This window comes from Stenella coeruleoalba, assembly GCF_951394435.1.
Source record: "Stenella coeruleoalba genome assembly, chromosome: X".
Lineage (NCBI taxonomy): Eukaryota > Metazoa > Chordata > Mammalia > Artiodactyla > Delphinidae > Stenella > Stenella coeruleoalba.
Genome location: NC_137152.1, coordinates 7,006,683 through 7,032,582, shown reverse-complemented (window position 1 = coordinate 7,032,582; position 25,900 = coordinate 7,006,683). Strand labels below are relative to the sequence as shown.

Below are 25,900 nucleotides of genomic sequence, written 5' to 3'. Positions count from 1 at the left end.
GCGTCTGCAGAGGCGCGACGCCCCCAGCAAGCCTGGCGCCTTGACTGCCAGCGCGGGGGATCGGGCGGGGGCTGCGGAGAGGCCCAGGGCACATGACGGCTCCCCCCCTCCCCACCCCCGCCAAGGGCCGGACCAGCACATGACCCGGGCCGGCCGGCGGGGTCCAGGCACACCCGAGCCGCATCCCCAGCACGGACCATGGCCTCCCCGCGCCTGGGGACCTTCTGCTGCGCCACGCGGGACGCCGCCACGCAGCTGGTGCTGAGCTTCCAGCCGCGGGCCTTCCACGCGCTGTGCCTGGGCAGCGGCGCGCTCCACCTGGCGCTCGGCCTCCTGCGGCTGCTGCCCGGGCGCCGGCCCGCGGGCCCCGGCCTCCTCTCAGCCTCCCCGCCGGCCACGGCCCGCACCCCGGCCTCCGCCCGCATCCTGCGCGCCGCCGCCGCCTGCGACCTGCTCGGCTGCCTGGGTGAGGGCGCGCCCGCGGGTGGGGACCCGTCCGCGCGCGGTTGAGGGCGCGCGGCCCGCAGGTCGCTCCCGGCCGGGGGCGTGGATGAGCGCGCGCGGCCCCCGCCCAGGACCTGGTCGCCACGCGGGTAAGGACGCCCGGCCCACGGGTAGGAGGGCCGAGCCGGAGGCGGCTCCCCAGGGGCCGGACTGGACGACCAGGGGACTCTGCGATACAAGATGGTCGGTAAAAGTTCCTTCGGGGGACCATTGTTTTTTTTGTTTTTTAAACAGTTTGATGTATTTGTTATTGCACTTATAGGGAAACTTTAGACGGTGCTGTGAAGGAAAACCCAGAAAATACAATGCATCCCTAAATGTACCACTAGTGAGAGACTAACAGTTAATATTTCGTGCGCGTGCACACACACACAAAATCGTTTCCAAAATGATTTAGCAGAATCAGGAAGAAACCCATATATATACATATATATATACACATATATATACATATATGTGTATATGTGTGTATATATGTATATGTATGTATATGTGTATATATATGTGTGTATATATGTATATGTATGTATATCTATTACACTTTTATTTACTTACTTGTTTATTTATCTATCTAAGTTTGGGTTTTATACCACAGATGGGCAAACTTGCAGCCTTTAGGCCACATCCTGCCTGCTGCCTCTTATCTATGGCCCAGGAACTAAAAAAGTTTTTACATTTTAAAGTGTTTTTAGAAAAATCTAAAGAAGAAGACTGTTTCTGACATGTAAATATTCCATGAAATGTAAATGGCAGCGTCCGTAAGTGGAGTCTTATGGGGATACAGCCATGCCCTGCACTTGTGCCTTGTTTGGGGGCATCTTGGCCCTAAAAGGGCAGAAGTGAGTGCTGAACAGAGAAACTATGGCCCGTAGAGCCTAAGATATCTTCTCTCTGGCCCTTTACAGAGACTTTGTTGACCCCTGCTTTCAACTCCAGCACGGCACATTTTACAAACCTCTATGCTAGATATTGCCAAGCATTTTAACTTTTTTATTTTGGAAATTTTTTAACATATGCAAATGTAGAGAGATTGTATAACAAACCCCCTGTACCCATCACCTAGCTTCATCTATACCCCATCCCCGTATCCCACTCTCCACTGGGTTAATTTGAAGCAGATTCCAGAATTTATATCATTTCACCCACACAAATCTCAATATATAGCTGTAGAAGATAAGAATTTTTAAAAAACAAACATATCACACAGATATCACTATCACCCCAAAATAATGAAAACCAGTTCCTTAATATCACTGGTGTATGTTCAGGTGTCTCATAAATGCTATTTTACAACTGGTTTTTTCAAATCAGGATCCAAATACTGTCCATGTTTTGTAATTGGCTGACAGGTGCTGGCATTTTGGAATTGTGTTTTTCAGTCGTGTTTGCTCTTGAAGGAAAGGCTGCTGGCGGTATTTGAAGTGCCTTCCACCGCTGTGCCGTGAGGGGGCAGCAGCTTCGGGGGCCCCTTGAGTGCTTCTCTGGGCACAGGTGGCTGTGTGTCCCAGGGCCTGGTTCTCCTGTTCCTGGTTGTGTGATTGGAGACACTCAAGAATCTTGGCTTCAGATAAATGCTATGGAACCTCTAGTCACTTGCTTAGACTCGAGGAGTAAGACAGGAAGCTATAGCGAAAAAATCAATTTGGTGCAGGACAATAAAATAAAAAATTGGTTTTCTTCCTGATTCTGCTAAAGCATTTTGGAAAAGCATCTTAATAATAATCTAGTTTCTGTAACTTGAATATCTGAAAATAGAGCTGCACGCAAACATCTTTTGAGGGTCAGCAAAGTAATATTCGTATATCCTTTGGCCTTTAGAAGGAAGGTGCATGACACTGCGGGCAAATGGGCAGAAGCAGGAGTCAGGGGAAGGCTTGGTGACCAGACCTCCTCGCTGAAAAATAAGAAATACAGGGCTTCCCTGGTGGTGCAGTGGTTGGGAGTCTGCCTGCCGATGCAGGGCACACGGGTTCGTGCCCCGGTCCGGGAAGATCCCACGTGCCGCGGAGCGGCTGGGCCTGTGAGCCATGGCCGCTGAGCCTGCGCGTCCGGAGCCTGTGCTCCGCAACGGGAGAGGCCACAACAGTGAGAGGCCCGCGTACCGCCAAAAAAAAAAAAAAAAATAGAAATACAGATGCCTATCTCATGGGGTGGTTTTTCTCCCCCAGTTTTTTTTTAAATATCTCTCTTTTTTTTTTTTTTTTTTGGCCACACCGTGCAGCTTGTGGGATCTCAGTTCCCTGACCTGGGATTGAACCCGGGCCACGGCAGTGAAAGCCCAGCATCCTAACCACTAGACCACCAGGGAACTCCCTCCCCAGTTTTACTGAGACATAATTGACACATAGCACTGTATAAGTTTAAGGTGCACAGCATAATAACTTACATTCATCATGAAATGATTACCACAACAAGTTTAGTAAATATCCATCACCTCATATAGATACAAAAAAAAAAAGTGTTTATCGAGCTCAAAGCAGAGCTCTGGACTGAAAACGACAAAGCACTATGTGGACGCAAAGCATTATTTTTGTTATCTGTGCTTAAGAATGAGAAGCTATATCTTAGGCTTTTAGTGTTCATACTCACCCTTTTAGTGGTATATGACACAGGGTATATTTGGTAGCATGTGACACAGTGTATATGTCTGTATGTGAAGTAGACACACAGCACTAGTGTGTAACTCTGTGCTGCTCACAGGTCCCCTTGAGCGGGGTGTTACACAGTGAATGCTTAAACAAAGGCTATCTATCGAATTACTTAACAGAGAACCCTAATATATGCCTTACGTGTGTATACTGTGTTGAGGAGAATCAGATATTTGGGTCAAATAGCAAGGAAAACTCACAAATAATAAATGGCAAAAGTAGATTATCAAGAGCTAATTTGTGAAAATCTTAAATGTATATTTTTTAAAGAATGAAAGAACTATCTTTTTAAACTTCAGAATGTGCTTTCTCAATCATTCTTTTTTACGTGAGGACTAGTTAACTTGGACATTAAAAATATAGCCAAGAAATATAAATTGTTATTCACATAATCACTTCTGGGTGCCAAATAGACAGACAGACAACGTTAGGGACAGCACTGTGGCTAATGGGGGCTGAAGTTGAAATCACAGTGCCTGGGATTGCTCCACTACCATAATAATTATTTTCTGAGTCTTATTTTTTTCTCTGTCTCTCTGCACACACCAGCGTGTTTCTTTCCTCCCTGTCTCCCTCACATCTTTCTCTTTCCCTTCCTGTCTATCTGTCTATCTGCCTAGCTATCCAGCCAGCCATCCATCCGTCCATCCATCATTTTTACAGAGTCAACAAGTCACCTTTAGATTTGTATTAGGAGCAGATACAAAGCATCACCTGATTCTCCCTTAGGTATCACAGTCCGGTCTACGGTGTGGTTAGGGTTCCCGAGTTTCGTGGACGACATCTCAGCCGTGAATGGGACAGACGTGTGGCCCACCGCCTTCTGCATGGGGAGTGCAGTAAGTGTACCTCCCCTGGTCTCCCCCTTCCCTCCCCTTTGCCCCGCTCTGTTACGCTGTGTCCTCAAAGCGTGGTCGCATCCCTCCCGCCAGCCCACTGTAGCTTTTAGAAATGCACACGCTCAGAGCCCTCACCCCACTGACCAGGGACCCTGGGGTGCGGGCCGTCTGTGATTTAACAAACCCTCCAGGGGCCTCTGACCCACACTCCAGTTTTAGAACCACTGTGCTAGTATGTTTCCCATCCCCACCCTTAAGCACACATTCAATCCTTACCTTAGATCCAGCCGCAGTCAAAACCAGCTGGGCAAAAAAGGAAAAAAGAAAAAAAAAGTTACTGATTTAATGGATGTATTTACTTAACAAATATATATTTAAAAATAGCCATTTGTCCATCCATATTGCTCTGTCCGCCAAGTTAACACTCCAGTGAATGACCTCAAAGGACACTGGTACCCTGTTGACCCGCCATCTGCGCCACAGCCGTCAGCATCTCTCCCTTCCTCCCCTCTGTTGCTTCCCAGCTGCATCCCGATGGAGCCTCTGTCTTAGTATATAGATCTCGTGCCGCTTCTAACGTACGGAGTCCCCCCCGCCACCGCCTTCCTTCTACTGGGAAGGTCCTTCCTGCCCATCCTCCTTGGTCCTCAGCAAAAGAGCTTCATGCCAGGCCAAGCCGCACACCTGAGCCCTCTACCTCTGAGCACAAGCGTAGCACAAGGCAGGGCTCGCTGGACCCGGTGCAGCTGAGCAGACAGGGCACCAAGGCGCACGCCCGTCCCAGGCCACATGCCGCCCTGGGCTTCCAAGCCTCTCCGGAGGGCTTTCACGTGCTGCCCCGTGACGTCAGAGGAAGTGGGCGTCTGCCAGCTCATTTCACGGAAACCCATGTCCAGGAGCTTTGACGCCGGCTCTTCCCGATTACAGATGTGGATCCAGCTGCTGTACAGCGCCTGCTTCTGGTGGCTGTTTTGCTATGCGGTCGATGCCTACCTGGTGATCCGGAGATCGGCGGGACTGAGGTATTCAGAGCAAGCCAGCTGGCTTCTGCCCTAGTTTGTTGCCTGAGGGAAGGTTGGAGACACCGCTGAGCGCTGCATCTCTGTACGGCAGACACAGCTGATCAGAACCTTTCAGCTGACCCCTCCACCGAGAAACGTCTGTTCAGCTCATTTTTATAAAAGGCTGAAGGCACAATCGAAATATCGAGGATTTCTCCAGGTGCCCCCTACCAGAAAAAAACAGGATTTTAAAACCCTGAAAACAGTATTTCAATAGATTAAATATTTGGAACACGACAAAGACTTAAAAAAAAAATAAGAATTGGCATGAAAATAAAAAATTCTGATGGTGTCTAAAGGTTTAGGAGAAAAGTTCTTAGATGTATGTATTGATACAGGATGCTAAATACGGAGCCCAAGGGTTCTGGAGCTGCCAGGGGCTGCCTGGGAGGAACCCAGGAAGGGTTAGTGCCTGGGTCCTGGTGGGTTCAAATTCCTGCCCCATCACTCACTAGCTGTGTGACTGTTGGCAAGTGGCTGAACCTCTCTGGACTTCCGTTTTCTCAGCTGTAAAACAGTACCCACCTCAGGAGGTTCCTGGAAACAGTAAATGTGATAGTACCCGTGGATGGTTATGGATGGAGCCTGGCACGTAGCAGGCGCTCGGTAACTGGGAGCTGGGGTTGGAGCTGGGATGTGCACGTTATGGAGGAGACAGAAGCACAGAGAACCTACGTGCCAAAGAGAAGCAGGAGGGCACGGCGGGTGTCCTGGTCTCCGGGCTCCAGGCCCAGGAAGGATGGGTCCCCGACCAAGTTCGTGGTGCACTTCCATTAGGCCCCCTTTGCATGGAGCCCTTGTTTGCTTTTTTCTTTTTAAATAGCTTTATAAAGTTCATCTGTTTAAATGTATAAAATCCATTGTTTGTGAGCATATCCACAGAATTGTGTAACCATAACCATTATTTGGCTTTATGACGTGTTATTCATCCCCCAAATCTCTGTACTGGTTACGAGTCATTTCCCATTCTTCCCTCTCCCGCAGCTCCTGGTAACTTCACATCTACTGTCTGTCTCTGGATTTGCCTGTTCTGGACAGTTTCTGTAACTGGAATCATACAATGTGTGGCATTTTGTATCTGGCTGGTTAAACTTGGCCTGTTATTTTCGAGATTTATCCATACTGTGGCACGCAGCAGTTGTTCATTCCTGTGCGTGGCTGAATAATACTCCATTGTTTCGCTATCTGCCTTTTACCCGTTTATCAGTCACTGGACTTTTAGGTTGTTTCCATTGTTTTGACTGCTACGAATAATGCTGCAATGAATATTTGTATGCAGGTGTTTGTGTGGACATACGTTTTCGCCATATACTTATGGGTATACACCTTGGAGTGGAATTCCTGGGTCATATAGTAACTCTGTATAACCTTGTAAGGCACTGCTGAACTGCTTTCCAAAGGCTCTGTACCATTTTACCTTTGCACCAGCAATGTGTAATGGTTCCAGTTTCTCCGCATCCTTGATAACAACACTTGTTTTCTGTGTGTTTGGTTTTTTGAGATTTTAGCCATCCTGCTGTGTGTGAAGTGGTATCTCATTGTGGTTTTGATTTCCCTGATAACTAATGATGTTTAGCATCTTCTCATGTGCTTATTGGCCATTCGTGTACTTTCTTTGGAGAAATATCTCTTTGCTTCCTTTTTCCAGTTTTTAACTGGGCTGTTTGTCTTTCTGATTATTGAGTTATAGGAGTTCTTTATATATTCTGGATACAAGTACCTCATTAGATATATGATTTACAAATATCTTCTCTCATTCAGCAGGTTGTCTTTTCACTTACTTGGTGGTACCCTTTGAAGCATAAAAGTCTTTCATTTTGATGAAATCCAGTTTTTGTGTTTTTTTCTCTTATTTCTCGTGCTTTTGCTGTCATCTAAGAAACCATTGCCTAACCCGAGGTCACAAGGATTTATACCTTTGTTTCCTTCTAAGAGTTTTATCGTTTGAACAATTTTATTTAGATCTTTGAATTAATTTATGTGTGGAGGTGAGGATAGGTCCGCCTTTATTCTTTTGTAGGTGGATATCCAGTTGCCCCAGCACCACGGGTTCAATAAATTCACTTTTGAAACCAACGTGAGTAACCAAATAAAGACCATATTAAGCTACAGGCTACACTGGGCAATCTTAGTGAATCACCACTCTAAGATCCTTGGTATTCCTTACGTGTATCACATCATCATTCACTTTGCCTCTCTGGCCTGAAATTTAGTACTCTCTTCAGTTTTGCGTTTCTTTCTTCTACCTTTTTGCCTTAGTTCCCAAGCTCTTACACATCTGTACAGAACCGAGGTATACTCGGTTGTGAAAATTCTGTAGGGAAGACAGTTAAGGTTAAAGGTTGCCAACCAGGTGTATCAGTGACAATTAGCTTTGGCTACAAAAATACATAAAACAATAGTGGCTTAAGATAGGAATTTCTCTTTCACGCTAAAAGAGGCCAGAGGTAGGCAATCTAGGGCTCTTATGCTGGAAATCAGGGACCCAAGCTCCTTCTCTCTTTCTGCTCCACCATTCTATTATGTGACTTCCATCCTCAAGGTATCATGGCCCAGTATGGCTGCTGGAGCTCCAGTCATCACATCAGCATTCCAGAAAACAGGAAGGAGGTAGGGGGCAATGCAAAAGGGGCCTGTTGTCCCCTGAGCCAGATCCCTTTAAGCAGGGGCCTGTTTTAAGCAGGCCTGCTGTCCATGAGAGTTTTACACAACAATAACATTTTCATGTTATTGGCCAGAACTTAGTTTTCTGTCCACACTTAGCTGTAAGAGGAGGTAGGAAATACAGTTGATTATCCAAGCGTGCTGCTGCTCTGCCTGACATCCAGGTTCTGTTGCTGAGGAAAAAAGGGAGAATGACTTTGGGTAGGCAGCACGAGGAGACCTTGTCCCAGAAGCTGAGTGCAAGTGGGATGGTTCCCTCACTCAGTTTGGGAGGGATCGGAGCTAGGATACAATTAGAGGTCTCATAGACCACCACTCAGTTGTGGAGATAAGAGGAACCTTGGAGCACCGAACAGAAGCTAGAAGAGTATGTCTCCTGCTGTCATAGGAAATGCACCTCCACCCGTGAGGGACTGGAGTTGGACAGGGCTGAGTGACAGCTCTCTGGACCCGGAGAACAGACAGAGCCCTCAGAAGCCAGGACAGGCGATCAGGAAGCCCTCCTCACACCCCGGCGGGTGTTTGGAATTCATCTTGGAGCTTGGCGTTAGGATAGGCAGAAGTCTGCGGATGTGCAGGGACTAGAGGACGCCAGGCTTCCGAGGACCCGCCCATCGAACAGGAGGCGGCCCTCCAGGGATGCCAAACACCCAGATGCCTCCCAAGGGCAGGGTTCCAGGGCTGGGAAGACCGTCGGCGGTGAAGTGGGCTCTCCCATCAAAAAGGAGCGGGCCCACAGCAGAGAAATAAGACGGGTGCTCTCTAGCCACGGAGACCCAGCCCCGACCTCGTCCCTAGCCCAAGTCACGCTTCCCAGGGTGAGGTATCTGAAGGGCCAGCCCGGGGTGGTTTAGAGCCAGAGCTGAGCGTGCGGGTCCAGAGCCTCTGGAGCCCCTCTCTGAATCGCCAGCTTGTTTGCAGAGCCGAGGGCGGAGTGGATGCTGTAGGTGGCAATGAAGAACCTGCAGCTGGTGGAGAGGGGTCCTGAGGAATTCCCAGGCAGGGGGCCAGACTCCTCCGGTATGGCGGGATTAAACTCCACATTCCCTTCTAGATCCTTCCAGCATTTAGCTGTTTCCTTTGGCGCGGGAGAATTTTCCCTAAGCAATGTCATTAAGGCAGATTGAAAGTTAACATGTAAACTGCCTCTTGGGCTCCAGGTGCGGGAGACGCACGTTTTAGCCATGCCGACCGGCACCTGAGATCCCGGGAGAAGCTCTGCTTGCCCTAAGAAAAGGGGAGTGTGAGAGCAAAGAGGGTCGTGGGGGGGCGGAGCGGCCTTCGCGTGCCTGCACGTGAAAACTGGCTTGCCGTCAGAAAAAGGGATGAGGGTCTTCAGCCGGGGCTGCTCCGGATCGATCCGCCACGGCTTTCTGGCTGTATCGGTTATTGACGTGGCCGCGGCCTGGGTCCCGCGGCCGGCTCTGACTTCCCCCCCCTCGTGGGCGTTTGGGGCCGAGGGGAACCGAGGGCCGGGCTTTGGGGAGCGCGAGCTGGCCTCGCCCTCCCACCCAGGAGATGACCCCAGCGGCTCCCTGCAGCCCAGGCTTGGCGTCTGGAACGCAGATGCCACCCTGCCACGGCCCAGCCCCTGCGCAAAGCTGCTCCTTAGTTTCCTGAGTGTCAGGCAAAGCCTGTGACTTGTGGGCAGGACAGACCCCCGCACGCTCCCAAAGCCGGACAGGCAGGGAAGGGCTGCTCCAGAACCAGCAGTGCCAGGGGAGGCGAAGGTGCAGCCGCGTCCGCGTGGCCGCCCGGTGGGCCGGCTGTGCAGTGTCTCCTCCCTGAAGCATGCCCTCTGGGCCATCTCTCTTCCCTCCTGTCTCCTTGTAGAAGGGCGTCCTTCACCGCATCCCTGACCACGCCCTTTGTCCCCACGGCGGGTCCGCAGGGTTAAAGTCCTGATGGGCCAGGGGCTGCACCCTCTGCCAGGCGTCTGGCAGAGGGTTTTTTTAAAAATTTATTTTATTCATTTATTTTTGGCTGCGTTGGGTCTTTGTTGCTGCGCGTGGACTTTCTCTAGTTGCAGCGAGCAGGGGCTACTCTTCGGGCTTCTCGCTGAGGTGGCTTCTCTTGTGGCAGAGCTCGGGCTCTAGGCGCGCAGGCTTCAGTAGTTGTGGCGCACGGGCTCAGTAGTTGTGGCGCACGGGCTCAGTAGTTGTGGCGCACAGGCTGAGTTGCTCTGCGGCATGTGGGATCTTCCCGGACCAGGGCTCGAACCCGTGTCCCCCTGCATTGGCAGGTGGATTCTTAACCAGTGCGCCATCAGGGAAGTCCCATCTGGCAGAGTTTTGAGTAACAGTGGGCACCTCTGAGGGAGCAGCCCCGGGCCACGTCCCATTGCACAGAAGAGGCAAACAAAGGCTGTCTTGGAAGAGCGAGGTAGCTCTGCACGGGCTCAGGTGGTCCATCGTCCTGACCCCACCTGCAAGGCTGGCTGCCTTGAATCTCTCAGAGGGACAGGGTGGGGTGTGTGGGAGTACAGAGGTGAAGGATGGAGATGGTAACGATGAGAGAATTTGAACTATGCAGGGAATGGGGGGTAGGGGGACAAGACGGGAAACCTCCCCGCTGTCCTGGAACGTCGAACCACCACGCATTTCTTAGAGACCTTCTTCTTGGTTTGGATTGAGCATTAAGACGCTTGCATATTAGGTATGGAGGTGACTTCAGGAAGGACAGAGGCCAGGAGTTGCTTGCCTACTGGGGGAGCCAGGCACTTAGGAGGAATTATGAGGTACCCGTGCCTCACTCCTCTCAATCTTTTATTTATTTAGTTAGTTAGTTAGTTAGTTGTGCCAGGTCTTAGTTGTGGCAGGCAGGCTCCTTAGTTGCGGTCACCTGCTCCTGAGTCGCGGCATGCGCGCTCCTTAGTTGCAGCAGGCGGGCTCCTTAGTTGAGGCATGCAGGCTCCTTAGTTGTGGTATGCAAACTCTTAGTTGCAGCATGCATGTGGGATCTAGTTCCCCGACCAGGGATAGAACCCGGGCCCTCTGCAGTGGGAGCGTGCAGTTTTAACCACTGTGCCACCAGGGAAGTCCCCTCCTCTCAATCTTGAAAGGCTTAGGTTGAGGGAAAGAAGCCAGACGCAAAAGGCCACGTCGTGTGTGACGCCCCTTGGAGGAAATGTCCCGAACAGGCAAATCCACAGAGATGGGGGGAGATGAGTGGCTACCAGGGCCGGGGGCACAAGCATGATGGGGAAAGCCCACTGAGTGGGTCCGGGTTTCCTTCTGGGGGGATGAACATGTTCTGGAACTGGATAGAGGGGGTGCTTGCACGGCACTGTAGATGTCCTAAATGCCGCTGAGTTGCTCATTTTTAAATGGTGAGTTTGATGTTATATGAATTTCACCTCAATCAGAGGAAAAATAAAAACCTCCCAGGCAAAATCAGGCAGCTGTTTGCCAAGGGTTTGCTCTGTGTGCATCTTCCTGCCGCTCGCGGAGCTCGGGGCTTGGTCAGTGCTGGACCTCAGGCGTGGCCGCCCCTCTGCCCCTTCTTCCCCCAGTACCATCCTGCTCTACCACATGATGGCCTGGGGCCTGGCCGCACTGCTCTGCCTGGAGGGAGCATTCATGCTGTACTACCCTTCCGTGGCCAGGTAAGCTGGGGCTCCCAGCAAGCCCACTCCCCCGACGCCTGGACCCCCCCCCCCCCCCGCCTCTCTTGCAGGAGACGCCCGGGCGCTGACCCCGAGCGGGCGGGCAGGCCATCGTCCTGGATCTGTGCAGCTGAGAGCACAGTGGCTGGCACCTTGAGTTAGCGTCCCTGCCTCTGCCTGTCCCCTGCGTGTGGGTCGGTGTTGTGCGCGGTGTGGATGCAAAGCTGGGGGCACGGCTCCCCCGTACCAGCCTGTGTGCCAGCCTCCAGGCCTGTCCCCCTCCAGACGGACGCAGCCTTCCCCTGCCCACTGTTTATTTTTCATTCTTCAAACCAGCTTCCTCTGGGCGAGCAGGTGAGTTGAGCATCCCAAGAATGAGTTGGAGATGGCTGGAAGACACAAAGGGTCGCTCGCTCTTGACAAGCTTATTTTAAGCCTCTGCTGTCTGCACTTTCTCACCTCTCTCCATCCTGTGCTGTTCTGAACACAGACACTGGGCGATGTGGCCTCTGAAATTGTCTCAGGCATTTCTTCAAGTTTAAAACCCCATCAGTGCAACCATTTGTAAAGCCTCAAGGTCCCTCCAAGGATATATACTCTAATTTTCAATGGAAAGCTGAAAAACAGAGGTTGGACATTGTCTCTTTGTCTGTGACTTCAGGGCAGTGTACACCCGGGATCAGCACAGCGCAGCCCTCAGGACAGATCCGGCCCTCTGCCCTGCTCTTGTAAATAAAGCTTTATTCGCACACAGCCGTGCCCATTTGTGTATGTATGGTCTATGGCCAGTTACACATTAGAGCTGAGTAGTTTGACAGAAGCTATGAGGGTTCTGGAGGCTAAAATATTGACTATCTGCTCCTTTCCAGAAAAAGTTTGCTGACCTGTGGTGCAGACCGTTTCTGCCCCTTCTTTTTCGATTTCTTGTAGCCACTCACTCAGATGTCTCCACGTTGGTGTTGCTTTGTGGCCTCTGTGTAGATCCCTCCAAACAGCCCACTCTCCCCAGGAACCCTAAAAGGACAAATACAGAGTTAGCAGCTGTTACAGAGGGATGCGCTTAATTGGAAAGGGAGTTTTTATCTCTGGCCTCCACCTGTGAGATCCTGGGGACGTTGCGTCTGAGCGCGAGGGAGCCATTGCTGCAAGGACACTCAGGAACGCCAAGGTGCCCCGCGGTCTCCAGGCCGCCCCCCGAAGCATCTCCATCCTTCCTCACATCCACCCTCAGAGCCCACGACGACCCAGAGCCCTCGGCGCTCTGCAGGCTCCCACCCTCTCTCGTTTGTTCCTTACGTTCAGTAGAGGCACCCGAATCTCATCTCTCCCCCCTCTTGTTTCCCTTTCTCCCCTCAAGCCCTTCCCGACCACAGTTTAGCTTTCACAGCTCAAGAGGAAAGCTTCTGTTAAAAAGGAGGTAGCAAAAAAAATAATAATAATAAAATAAAAGAAGGTAGCAACACAACATTGTAAGTCAACCATACTCCAATAAAATACGGCTTTCAGGGTAAAAAACAAAACACGCAAACCAAAAAACAGAAAGAAGGCACCATCCTCAGGTGGTACTGTCATCCTTAAGGCAACAAAGATGGGCACTGCATTTTTCTTACCTGTTTCCATGCACTTTCAGCCACTTTCCCCTCTGGTGTGAGCACTTCATACCTATGAAAACGAGAGCAGTAGCGTTTTTATCACTCCACCTTCCGTGGCCACAGGAGCTGTTCCCTCCTCTGCTTTTCCACCCCGTCTGGGGTCGGGCCTGGGCAACATCCCCTCTGCTTTGGATTCTCTCTTCCTCTTTGCCGTTCTCCTCTACGCTATGTATTTGTTAACTGATAGCCCCGGCCTCGGTAGCATACCTGTGTGTGGCACCCACCGTGTCCTGTGGTGATAGATGATTCTCAAGACCCATCAGTAGAAATCCGGGTCCCCCTCCCCGAAAAGAACCCCTGAAATGATTACCTGTCACCATGACAACAGATATCCTGTGCCGTGTGAGGCTCGGGTATTTTGATGGTCGAGGACAGAGCTTGGATCCTATGCGTGATGTCAGCCAGGCTTAGCTGACAGCTGTAGTAAGTGCCGAAAACCCAGCAGGTTCGTAGAACGCCTTTGTCTTGTTTGAAAGACAAATGGGGGAGACCCACTTGTTTGAGAGACCCAGTGGGGGAGTTGGGGGGGATCCACCACCCCAGAGCGCCTTTTCCCCTCTTCACCTTTTCCCAGCAGGGAACTTTAAAAGCTCCCTGATTCACGAGACACAGAACCGTGACTGACCCTCCTTCTTCTGTGATTTAATGCTTGTCCGCAGACGTGAGATACGAGTCAGTTTCCTTCGGGCAGAGTCAGAAGCCGATCTGTGTGTTTCCTTCGATCTGGTCCTCTTGTCTCGACTTGCAGATGAGTCGGCGTATCTCAGGCAGAGCCCCGGTGTTTTGGAGAATGACCCGGCTTTCCTCCCTCAGGTGTGACAGGGGTCTGGAGCACGCCATCCCCCACTACGTCACCACGTACTTGCCTCTGCTGCTCGTCCTCGTGGCCAACCCCATCCTGTTCCGAAAGACAGTGACTGCAGGTAAACCCAGGGAAGTGCTCTGGGGGCGAGGCCGCGGCTACGGCCCCAGGCCACGGGCTCTGATCATTATCTAGGACCATGGACCTCATGTGTCATCCTCCAGACAGGAGCACAGTACAGGTGGGGAAAGTGAGGGGGTTTAATAAACGAGAGGGAGCGAGCCTACTCAATTATGGGCTGTACGAGTCCTTGGCCAACGTCTGCTAGCTCAAAGCCGGGACCAGGAGACGTTTCACTTCTGTCTGGGCTCCTCCTGAGTCTGCCATGGGCGTGCCCCAGAGGACCCCAGTGGCCTTGGAAAACTGCGGAGGGGAGACGGGATCAGGAAAGGAAAGGGCAGCCGAGGGGAAGGGATGGATGTGGACTGAGCCGTCCTGGGAGCCTGGGCCCTCCCCGTGATGTCTGGGCCTGTGTCTTCTCCCACTTGGGCAGTAAACAGGAAGGAGAGCACAGGAAGTGAGTCAAATGCATCAGGAAGAACTGGGTGAAAGGGATCTTGTGAGTCAGCAGAATGCCCTGGACAGACCTCCGGGCCAAGGCAGGGGACCTGCATTCCAGCCCCCATCCCGTCCTCAAGGAAACGTGCCCCGAGGCAAGTCTCCAGGCCCCTCATGCCGCCCTGTGGGTCCCTCACGGGCAGAATGAGAAGAAAGAAACACACCTTGACAGAAAGGTCACTTGATGATCAGCATCAGCTGATGGGTTGCAGAAATTGAACCTAAGTGAAGTGCTCTACCACTAGGGAGAGAAAAATCACTGCCGCTCTTTGCATCTCTGCATTTAAAGCTAGTGTGCTGCACACCTGAAACTAACACGACACTGTAAATCAACTCTACGCCAATAAAAATTAAAAACAAAAACCCTCCCCCCAAAAAGCTAGTCTATTAAATATAGCTTTTTTTTTTAACAAAATTGCATTAAAAAATAGTGATTTGATTACATCAAACAAATGAAAATGACTTATAGAATAAAGACCGGAAGGAAATACACTAAGATGCTAACGATGGTTGTCTCTGGGTGAACTACGGGTTATCAATTCTTTTCTAAACTTTTTTGTATTTTCCAACTTGTCTACAAGGATAAATGTCAAATCTTTCAACATTTTACAATAGTGAGCATGCATTATTTTTATAGTAAAAAATATAAACCGTAAACACATATAGTTCCCGAACTAGTAAAACCCAGATAAAATCCAGAGTGTAGTTAACAGCACTGTACCAGTGTTGACTTCTTCATGGTGACCAATGTGACTATGGTTGTGTAAGATGTTAACTCTGGGGACAGCTGGGTGTAGGTATACGGGAACTCTCGGTACTGTCTTTGCAAATCTTGTGTAAATCTAGAGTGATTCCATAGTAAACGTTTAAAAACTCTATATTCCCGTGAGTCTCCGAGAAGTCCCACGTGCAGGTGGTGAGGAAAGCACGGCCGGGTCTCGCTGGGCGTCACGGTCTCCTGGCTCTGCTTCGGAGCTCCCACCTGCTTTACTGCCCTTCCTTTGCACGCGGGAAACGTAAATAACCAAATGACGTGCTGTTCCCCTCTGCTCTTTACAGTGGCCTCTTTACTAAAAGGAAGTCAAGGAGTTTACACGGAGAACGAGAGGCGGATGGGAGACGTGATCAAGACCCGATTTTTCAAAATAATGCTGGTTTTCATTATTTGGTAACCTTTCTTCTTTTTTTAAAAAACTGTCCCTGGGAAGGGAAATGCAAACCGCCTGTCATTTGCTTTTCCAAGTGTGACCTGAAAGTTCCAAAGGGAAGAGTCTTCGGAGAGGAAATTTTTGAAACTTGTGCTAGGTGCCTTTGGAGGAAATGCTTGCGAGACAGGAAGGCAAGTCTACCATCCGTGAACTTCTGGAAAGCTATTCACATCTACTCAAACTACATAAAGAGCCCTAAGAACGAAAAGTCCCGAGTTTAGTTTTGATGCGTCCCACCCATATGCCTCCGGAGTTTCGCCCCGTCGCTGGGGTTAGCATTTAAATCAAGTGCCTTCTAAGTCCACCCATTGGCAGCAGGCTTTTTTTTTTTTTTTTTTTTTTGCCACGCAGCATGTGGGATCTTAGTTCCCCGACCAGGGATCGAACCCGCACGTCCTGTAGTGGAAGCGTGGAGTCCTAACCACTGGACCACCAGGGAAGTCCTTGCATCAGTCTTGACACCAGGATTCCTGTATCTGACAAGATACAAGGGCAAGGACCCATCTTTAGTGTTATGACTCACCGCTCAGGCAAGAAGGGTAGAGTGGGACTTCCCCGGCGGTCCAGTGGTTAGCACTCCACGCTTCCACTGCAGGGGACATGGGTTCCATCCCTGGTTGGGGAACTAAGATCCCACAAGCTGCGTGGCATGGCCAAAAGAATAAAAATAATAATAAAAAAAGAAGGGTAGAGAGCAATCTTCCTGTCCTCAACTGTCCACGCACCCCCATTCCCCCACCCACCCCCCCTCCCACCACAGGTGTCCTGCCCCAGCGTTTCAAGTGGGTGTGCTGGGCATAGACCTGTGACCAATGCAAAATCGACTGGAATCAGGAAACACTTCGCTGTGGTGAAGCAATGCTTCGCAAGACAGAGCACGCCTTCGTGGTGTTAATAATTGATGTGATGCAAGCAGGTTTGTTTGCACAGTCTCCTACGAGAGACGTACATTAGCTCCCTCTAAAAATACACTGAGCTTGTGGTTTCAAACGTCACCTCCCTGCCAAGAATAACCTCAAAAAATTCAAACATAAAATGTCAAGATTTGTTTTGGTCTCCATCAAAACATTAGCTTACTCTTCAGAGGAAGGATGAACTCTGGGTTATTTGACATGTGCTAGAACCTTCCACCTGATGTGGTGTTGAGTGCGACCATCGGAAGGATATGTTGGTCTCTGCTTTGGGCTGAGAGGGGTGGCATGTCTTACGTCAGGTTCTTGGTGTGCTGCGTCCTCCTTGCTGCTAAGCAGCACCGCCCCCGCCCCAGGACTTCTAGGTGTCGGGAGGCATGGTCCCTGACCCCCAGCGTTAAAAATGAATTGTGGGGGCTTACCTGGTGGCGCAGTGGTTGAGAGTCCGCCTGCCGATGCAGGGGACACGGGTTCGTGCCCCAGTCCGGGAAGATCCCACATGCCGCGGAGCGGCAGGGCCCGTGAGCCATGGCCGCTGAGCCTGCGCGTCCGGAGCCTGTGCTCTGCAACGGGAGAGGCCACAACAGTGAGAGGCCTGCGTATCACAAAAAAAAAAAAAAAAAAAGAATTATGTCACATGTTCTCTTCACCTGTGGGCCATTTTCTTTCTAACAGTTGGGTGTCGAATATCATCAATGAAAGCCTTTTATTCTATCTTGAAATGCAACCAGATATCAATGGAGACTCTTTGAAACAGGTCAGAAATGCAGCCGAGACCACATGGTTCATGATGGTAGGTCTATCTTAATTTAAAATGTTCTTCCTAAAGAAAAAAAAAAAAAAAAACAGAAGGGATAAAACCACTCAGAAGTATGATCTATATGTTATTTAAATATGCAGGGAGTTGAATAGGTTCCTGGGATGCTAACATCTGGCCTGGGTCCACGAGCTAGCTGTTTTCATTCAGTGTTGGGGTCGTTATTAAATGGACATGACTCTGGTAAATCAACTTGGCAAGTGAATCAAACCTTTCAGGCTGATTTAAAATATCAGGGAATTTCTCTTGAAGAAATGTTTCAGACTGAAAAAACCATAGGGATGTAGGTATTGCTTATAACATTGTCCGTAATTATAAAGCATTATAGGTAACCCACATTGTTTTAAACAAAAGGGAACGGTTAAGTTAATGATGGTCTTTGATCTTGAGGAATCTTATGCCGATGTCGAAGATGACAGTGTAAAAAAATGACAGTTGTGAAATCTAGTGTTCCGTGAAACATGCAAGATCTAATAATTATACTGATTTCAACTACCTAGTAACACGTGCATGAAAAAATATTGGCGAGGAATACACAAAATGATGATAAGGTGGGAAGAGCATGGGTCGCTTCCCTCAGTGTTTTCATCATATTGCATTTCCAAATACAAAAATCCACGCACGAGCTGTTCGTGGAGAGATGCACGGTGCCCTACACAGAATTAAAATGCATGTTGCTTCAGAGTCGGGGGAAAGCTGACGCAGGAGGGTAAGACCCACACTGCCTGCCTCCACCCCTGCCCGTGCCGTGGTCACGTGCAGGGACCACACGTAAGCAGAGTTTCCTGGACTGACAGGCTCAGGTGCCTTTGTGCAGTCACATCCTAACAGGGGCGCGAGGGGCAGGGCCCCGAGTCCCTGCGAGGGAGCACGGCCACGGGCCAGAGGTGAGACAGCCCGGCTGGGCCGCGCAGGGCCTTCCCTCTCCCGCCTTCCCCCTGGTCTGACTCAGGTCCTCTCCCCACCCCACCTCCTGTGTCTTCGGGCACCTTTGAGGGCCCAGCACCGCCAGCCAATCTGTCTCGCCCCACACCGGCCAGTGGGGCAGGTCGCAGTGAGGCCAGCCCAGCAGGCCCCGAGTCACCCTGGGAGCACCCAGCGCTCTGATTCCCACCGTCCCACCCTACTCACCCCTGTCTCTCTGTCCTCCCTGCCAGGGGATACTGAATCCAGCCCAAGGGTTCCTGTTGTCCCTGGCCTTCTACGGCTGGACAGGCTGCCGCCCGGCTTTTCAGGCACCCAGGAAGGAGATCCAGTGGGAATCGATGAGCACCTCGGCCGCCGAGCGGAGTCCCCCATCCCTGAGGGGCTCCCGTGAGCCCCGGGAGAGCCCCGCTGCCAGGAAGGAGGGGCGGGCCGGCGGGCACACTTCCGACGAGGCCGTGAGCCTGCTGTCTGAAGGTAAGAGCCCCTCCGCCAAGGCAGGCGGACGGCGGGGCCCCTGGCTCCCCTGGAAATGCTTTATCAACGGCCACGTGGCTGGTGCATAGCATCTCTGTCCTGATGTCTGGAACCTGCTTCAAGGCGAGAGCGGAAAGTGACAGCGTTAGGCCTCATCGCGTCATCCACCTCTCCTTTTACTATGACAGTGGTACCTTTCCTCTAGCTATTAAGCACCGTAGCCTTGTAATAATTATGAGCGGCTCCACCTTGGGCTGGACGGCCTTTTGAATAGGAGCAAAACTGCCACTTCAAACCCGTCGCGAACGTTTGCCGTCAGACAATGAATGGTACGACCTGTCGCGAACGTTTGCCGTCAGACAATGAATGGTACGACCTGACCTCAGCAGCTTTTAGATGCCGCTTGGTCTGTCCACCTCATTCGGGGACATTTAAGGGAACACACTGGTCGTCCGGTGCTGGCTCTTCTGATCTGCCCTTTTCATTTCAAGACTCTAGCACTGTGGTCCTCAGATGGGTCCTGTTTTTAAACTCCTGTTTAATCTGATTTGGGGTTATGTCTATTAACCCAGCCGACAAGGAGGAAGAAAGTTCAAGGCCCCAATAATGTCTCTCTAAAGATTGCCGTCTACTAAACCTATTACATACATTTTATATTTATATATTCATGTATACTATTTATATATATAAATATATATATACATTTATATATACATTTATATATATTTGTATATATAAATTTATATATTTATAAAATATATAAATAAACTATTATATGTACTTTTCATTAAACATACTGTACCCTTATAATTTATCATTTGCTCTGTATTCTGAATTTACTATTACAAAAAGCGCACTTATATTCTAATCAAGATGGGTAATGAGAGAGAAAAATCACTAGACCTATGATCCTTATTCCTAACGAAATCTCAGGGACTGTCATGGTTATGATAACTGATTAATTTTACTGTCCCTGGTCTATGCAGACCTTTATTCCCTTGAAAGATTCTTCTTGAGCAGACATTTTGCTGTTAGCATTGAGTAACAAGACTGGAAATTCTTTACAAGAAGTGGACACATGTTTGCAGCACCTCTTCTGGGGGTCGGGAGGTTGATTCCCACAAATGCTGCTTGGGGAGGAGGCCACCCCATGCCCTCCTTCTGTCCCCACTGAGGCCCTGGAGCCCCTCCCTCTTCCCACTTTATTACACTGGGGCTGGTTGCAAATGCTTTTAACCAGAATGCATCACCCTGCAACCCATGTACCATCTTGCACTCATGCTTGACCACTGCACGTGGTAAGGGCCCAACAGTCGTTTGTAATAATTATGTTAAATTACACATTTTTGATGGGAAATTAGTTCTAAAAGGCCTAAGAGTAATTAATTGTAAGCTGTAAAGACTTCTTAGACGTAAGATTTAAAGAATTCTTAGTAACATAGAGTTGGGGTACTGTGTCAAATATATCTCAAAAGAGCTGGGGAAAAAGAGTTGAGATCTTCTTAACCAATTTTTTTACTAAGACTTTATAATGAGTAAGCACTTTCTTTGAATAAAAGCAACATTTGTCAAGCTTGTTAGAAGCAAGGTGACATATGGTCTAAGTATAAGGAATGGACTTGCTACGCAGGAGCCACGATGACACCCTCCAGGGAGGGCTCGTGGCTTCTGGGCGCAGGACTGTCCATCTCGGCCTCCTCCAAGTGAGCTGAGGACTACAGCCCTTCCTGCAAATCTCACTCAGTATTTCTTGACCTCTAACAGGGTGCTAACGACCGTGATTTTCGTAAGATTAAATAGATCTTTGTGCTATGTGCTTAAATAGTGCTGGGACACAGAGGGCATTCCATAAATGCTAACTCTACTAAGCATACCTAAACCCCATTACATATTCATAACCTGAGCGGAGACATGGAGCAAATGTTGGCGAGACAGAGAATGAAAGAGTCCGTGAAAATTTCCAATCTGTGTTTAAAGTATGAAGGCAGAGCGATCTGGGCAAACGATGTGGATACGTGTCAGGAAACAAGCCCAGGGCAGAATGATCCCCAGGCAGAAGACTCCTGTTCTTATACCACAGGCTGTATGCGCCGCTGCCAGGACCCTCAGGAAGCGGCAGCCTTCTGCCTACAGTGGTAATCTTGGAAATGAGATACGGCTGGCTTGGTCTTGGGCCGTTTCCTTTCTCCTCCTTTCCAGCCGCTTTGCTTTTAGTCTCTTTAGTAAAGGGAGGGAGCTACTCATAATACAGAAAGTACTATTACATGTGGGAGAAAAGCCCAGAGATGCAAACTCGAAGCAGTAAATACAGTTAGGCTTCTCCCTGTTTGCATTGGTTAAGATGAAGCTTGACTGGTTTATCATATCCTTAAGCCTCTACTTTAGGATTCACTTCGAGGCCAACAGGCTTCCACTGAGCCTCCGAAAGGAAGTATCTGACGTGGTGTCTGGCACTTACAAGTCAACCGAGTTTGAACAAATATTCATCGAGCCTCTGCAATATGGCCAACGGCGTTTTAGCTGAGGGGCGGGGCGGTGTGTGTGGACTGTGCGTGTCCCTGGGAAGGATCATGTAGGAAACTTGCAAGTGTCAGTTAAGTAAAGACAATACTGTATTTTATTCTAAAAAGTCTGACGCGTTAAAGGAACACAGAAAAGGCAGGGCCTCTGTTGGTGTTGGCGCATGGGTGAGGGCTTCTGGAGGAGGTGATGTTCAGACTGGGTCTTGCACCGCAGACTGGAATGGGAGGGGAGGAAGCCCGGAGGGCGCCCCGTGTGGAGACTTAGGGCAGAATGTCTGTACGTTGTTCAGGGGTGGGCACAGCGTGGGATTTGTGGGAAGCTGGAGAGGCAGGTCGGGAACAGATAACGAAGGGTTTTTACAGATTCTGCTAAGGAGTTGGCATCTTATCTAGTGGCCAGCGAGAGGCCAGTTAAGGTTTTTAAGTGGAGAGATGCACTCAGATTTGCTTGTAGGACTAGCCTAGTGAATGGATGTGGGAGAGTTGATTGGATGATCATGCTTCGTGACCATGGCAACAGCTAACATTGAGGGGATCTGTGCGTAATTCTCTATGACAACTTCGTTCAAAATCGCATCTTTATGAAGAATCAGAATTTCCCTTGGGACTAAAAGTCAAGAAAAAAGGGTACTTCTCACAAATAAGCAGAAACCCGGTTGGTTTTTATCTGGTGAGCACCAGAAACCCTTAAAGTATTATCTCCTCTGTCCATGAGCTTTACGGAGCGTAGTGTCAGATCTCTGGCCCTTCTTTAACAGGGACACTTTGTGCTCACAACGGGAAAGTTCAGGATCTGATGGATATTTTAACCTTATCATTGCCTTCAAAGGTTGGGGTGTGTATTTCTCAGGAGATCTGCTCCCCTAGCCTTCAACGTCACCCTGGACCAGGTTCCCCCAAGCCCTGCCCACTGGCAGGGGGCACGGCGGGACGGCAGTGGAGCTGGGGGCGTGGTCACAAAGGGGACACGTCTTAGGCGGAGGCCTGGCGGGGAGGGGCGTTGAGGAGAACAGGCCTTGCCTTGCTGTGGCAGAGGGGCGTGGCCACAGGGATAGGGGTGTGGCTGTGGACAAGATGGACCAGAGGGTATAAAGGATTGCGTCAGTGGGGTAGGGCCGAGACGCGGGGCATGTGGAGAGACGAAGAAGGCTGTCGTTAGAAGAGAGCACATGTAGTGTGTCCACAGGCAGGAAGCTTGTGGCCTATGCAGAACACAGTGGATGGAAGTGAGGGGGGGGAACTGTCTGTCTGTCTGTCTCTCTCTCTCTGTCTCTCTCTCTCTCGCAGTCTTTTCTCTCCCCCCAAGTGTCTTTACCACAATTCCGTGTCTCTCACAATACCCTAGTTCTTGCACCATTCCCTCTCACCCACAGTTGCCCTTTCTCTCCCCAATCCTTTGCTGTTCCCACAATTCTCCATCCTCTCCCACAACCCCTTGCTTTACTCACAGTTCTGTGTTTCTCCCACAGCCCCCTATTGCTCCCACAATTTCCCATTTTCTGCCACAATTCTGGAATCTTCATGGTTTCTCACAAATCTCGTCTTCTACAGTTCCTTTTGCTACTGCATTCCACCGCTCCCCAAATTCTTTTTCTCGGAGAGATTTCTGTTCTCCAGCATAATTCCTTCTCTCTGACAATTGCCCGTCATCTCCCACAGTTCTCTCCCCCACAATGCCTCTCTTCCACAACGGCTAGTCTCTCCCACAGTACTCTCTTCCCCATAATTCTCAGTTCTGCCTGGCAATTCCGTATCTCCCCCACCTCCCACCAAGTTTCTGCCGTTTCCCACAGTACTCTCTCTCCCACCATTGCGTCTCTGCACATCTCTTTATCCTCCATCACAGTTTCACAATCCCCGAATTCCCTGTTCTCTCCCACACTTCCCCGTTACCGTCCCCATTTCTCTGTTCTCTCATACACCCCGTTCTTTGTGATTCTCTCTGCCGTCACTTGCCCCTCCACGTACCACCAGGTGGCGCCATAGGTTGTGTTTGCCAGGGGAGTGTGGGAGGGAACACACCCCAGGGCCTCCAACTCTGTCGGGCTGGCGGGACCCAACTCAACACCTTGAAGGGGACGCAGGCCCAGGGGTTGTACGCTCTCTATGGCTCATGCAAGTAACCACCTGGTTGGGATTTCTGATCTAGGGCCTCGAGGTTTTAAGGGATCCAAGAGCAGCAGCTGAGGGCACCGGGGCATCCAACATGCCTTCCCAAATGTTAGGTCTGCGTGGAGCCAGGAAGTTCTCGAGAACCTGCCTGGGCTTGCAAGGCTCCCTGACGGGAGTTGCTAGGAAGGCGCTCGGCCCTTGGGCACTGGGAGGTCGCTGGCGGCTGCATTTCCTGCACGCACTCAGATGTGCACATGCACCGACAGAGAATTAGTCCCTCACCCCCACCATGGCCTTGTCGTGACACAAAGGGGTCTCCTCCGTGGAGCCCCGGGGGACGGGGAAGGAAGCAGGAACTCTGAAAAGGGGGGCAGAATGTGTCCCAAAGCGTCAGGTAACGGGCCAGATCTTGATCCCGAGCCCCCGTGTGACCCTCCAACCCAGAGGCTTTTTGAAAAGACCACAGAAATCGCACACAAGCTCCCACGAGCCCAGGACGCGCTCATGAACGGCGGGCGACGCCGAGAGAACCGAGCCTTCGGGGAAGAGCCAGCGAACTCCTCCGGAAGCGCAGGTTCCCCGCTCCCACCCTCCCCGTCGGAGGCACCGGCCCTTCCCCCGTCGTCTGAATTCCTTCCCCGCCCCTTGGTGGGCTCTTCACGCTTGGGGCGGCTCCCTCCGACCTGTGTGGGAGGCCGCAGGCCGCTGTGGGGTGTGGGTGGTGGTGGGGACGGTGCTGTGTCGGCCACGCCGCAGACCCCGCGCTTGCGTCCTCTTGGGTAATATCGTCACCTGTTCCTGTAGCTCCGGCTTCCCCAGGCATTTCCAAGCCCACAGAGAGCTGCCGGCCTCTCCTTTTCCCCCTCAAGTGTCCTCGGAAACTCTGCATGTGGCTCTTCTTACTGCGGGCTTCTTCCTGCCGGTTTTACACGTTAGTCTCCGTGAGCGCTCTGCGGTGCCTGCGCCGTGTCCCACGGACGTCAAGGCGGTGACCCCACGGTATTTAGCCATTCAGCGTTAGTTTATCGTGCCGGGGCCTTGTTTAGGCACTACAGATACTGTGGTGACTAAGGTAGACAAATGCGCTGTCCACTGAGACTCTCCGTATGATTATATAATAATTATTATATCAGCATTTGTGAATGAAAGTCTCAAAGAACTGTACAACATTCAAGGCGGCGAGAAGTGCTGCGAAGAACAACACGTCAAGAGGGGGCAGGAGAGTGGTTTTAGATACGCGTCCCAGACACCTCCTTGAGGAGGTAACATTTGAGTGGAGACCTGAATGCAGTGTGGGAGTGAGCCATGAGAAAATCTGGAGCGCTTTGCGGGCAGAAAGAGAGATGTGCAAAGGCCCTGGGGCAGCACCGAGCTTGGATGTAAGAGAAGCATGTGCCTGAGGTTGTGAGTGAGCAGAGGGACATGAGGGGAGGAGGCTGCAGCCGTCAGCGGGGCCTCTCGGTGGAGGGAGTTGGGATTTGGAGATGTTCCTGAAGGGCAGTCACCTGCCCCATGCACCGCTGAAAAGTCCGCCCTTCTCTGCGTCTTCCTTCGCTGTATTCCGGACACACCCCCCCTAGAACCTGGCACCCAGCAGGCGAGCCTGGATATTTGTGGAGTGATATCCGTAGAAAGAACAATTCAGACATCTGTTGCAAAGATCTCCCACACCTTCTAAAGGAAGGCGTGTTGTTGGGGTGATTAAACAGACCTCCAGGATTACTCTTTTGGCTGGAGTGACGTTTGCTTTCACTCTACTGATGGTTACCTACATCCCTCCTCTTAAGTTTTAGTAAGAGGAGTCCTTGGGGCACCTCGTGGAATTGAGAGCAGGTGGCCGGGCGACCCCGGAGCCCTGTTGCCCCCGAGTGACCCCTGGGGCAGCTGAGATCTCGGTCCCCTTAGTGTGTTCCAGGGCTCCGAAACTCCCCCGTGTCAACAGTCTGTTTCCGTTTGGGCTGCAGCCTCCACAGGGTTCGGCTGAGATGCGGTGAGCTGCCCAGTGGTGAGGTTTGGAGGAAGGGAGACAGGGTGGACCTCCCTTCAGGGAGGTCATACATCAGCTGCCCCAGATGATTCTGTAGGACTTTTGTCCTTCGGAATGATTTAACCACATGTAGATGAAAGTATCATGTACTTTTCTTTTTTAAATACAGACGGTTGTGAAGCTTGTGAAAGACGTTCTCGGACACGGACACCGTCACGTGACAGTCTTTTTTTCCTCTCCAGGTTCTGACTCCAGCACAATTGAAATCCATATTGCAAGTGTGTCCCGCAACGGAAAGGAGACTGAATCTGTTCCAAAAGCCCAGGGAGACCTGTGAGAGGACGAGATAGAGGTCCAGATCCCGTCTTCCTCAGACTCCACGTTTCTCATCCCTTAGGACTGTGATCTCGCCTGCAGTCAGCGCACTGCAGGGTGTAGCATCCCCCCAAATCTCACTCCCATCACCACGTTAGTGTATTCCCCAAGATCCTCTTTGTGGTAGGAGGGATGATCCGTGAGCCTGCGCTTGGGGATGGCAGGGCGGGGCTTT

The 25,900-nt window shown here is 50.7% G+C and overlaps 1 protein-coding gene and 1 long non-coding RNA gene across 2 annotated transcripts; one reads left to right on the top strand and one right to left on the bottom strand.

The window, feature by feature from the left end:
* The first annotated feature begins 110 nt into the window (after nt 1-110).
* On the top strand, nt 111-25,900 carry GPR143 (G protein-coupled receptor 143). Its single transcript, XM_079911332.1, has 9 exons — nt 111-466; nt 3,882-3,991; nt 4,919-5,013; nt 11,228-11,320; nt 13,786-13,895; nt 15,452-15,560; nt 17,187-17,304; nt 18,486-18,729; nt 25,593-25,900. Exons 1-9 carry the CDS (start codon nt 199-201, stop codon nt 25,685-25,687), a joined length of 1,242 nt encoding a protein of 413 aa, XP_079767458.1. The 5' UTR covers nt 111-198; the 3' UTR covers nt 25,688-25,900.
* Nucleotides 3,815-13,429, bottom strand: LOC307180820. The gene is made up of 6 exons (XR_013825787.1): nt 13,283-13,429; nt 12,931-12,982; nt 12,205-12,334; nt 4,985-5,219; nt 4,268-4,294; nt 3,815-3,975 (listed from the first exon to the last, which is right to left on the bottom strand). It is a non-coding gene; the product is annotated as an uncharacterized lncRNA (long non-coding RNA).

Coding starts and splice junctions, on each gene's coding strand:
- GPR143 (XM_079911332.1), top strand. CDS start 199: ATGGCCTCCCCGCGCCTGGGGACCTTCTGCTGCGCCACGCGGGACGCC. Junction 467..3,881: donor CGACCTGCTCGGCTGCCTGG/GTGAGGGCGCGC, acceptor ATTCTCCCTTAG/GTATCACAGTCCGGTCTACG. Junction 15,561..17,186: donor ATGCTGGTTTTCATTATTTG/GTAACCTTTCTT, acceptor TCTTTCTAACAG/TTGGGTGTCGAATATCATCA.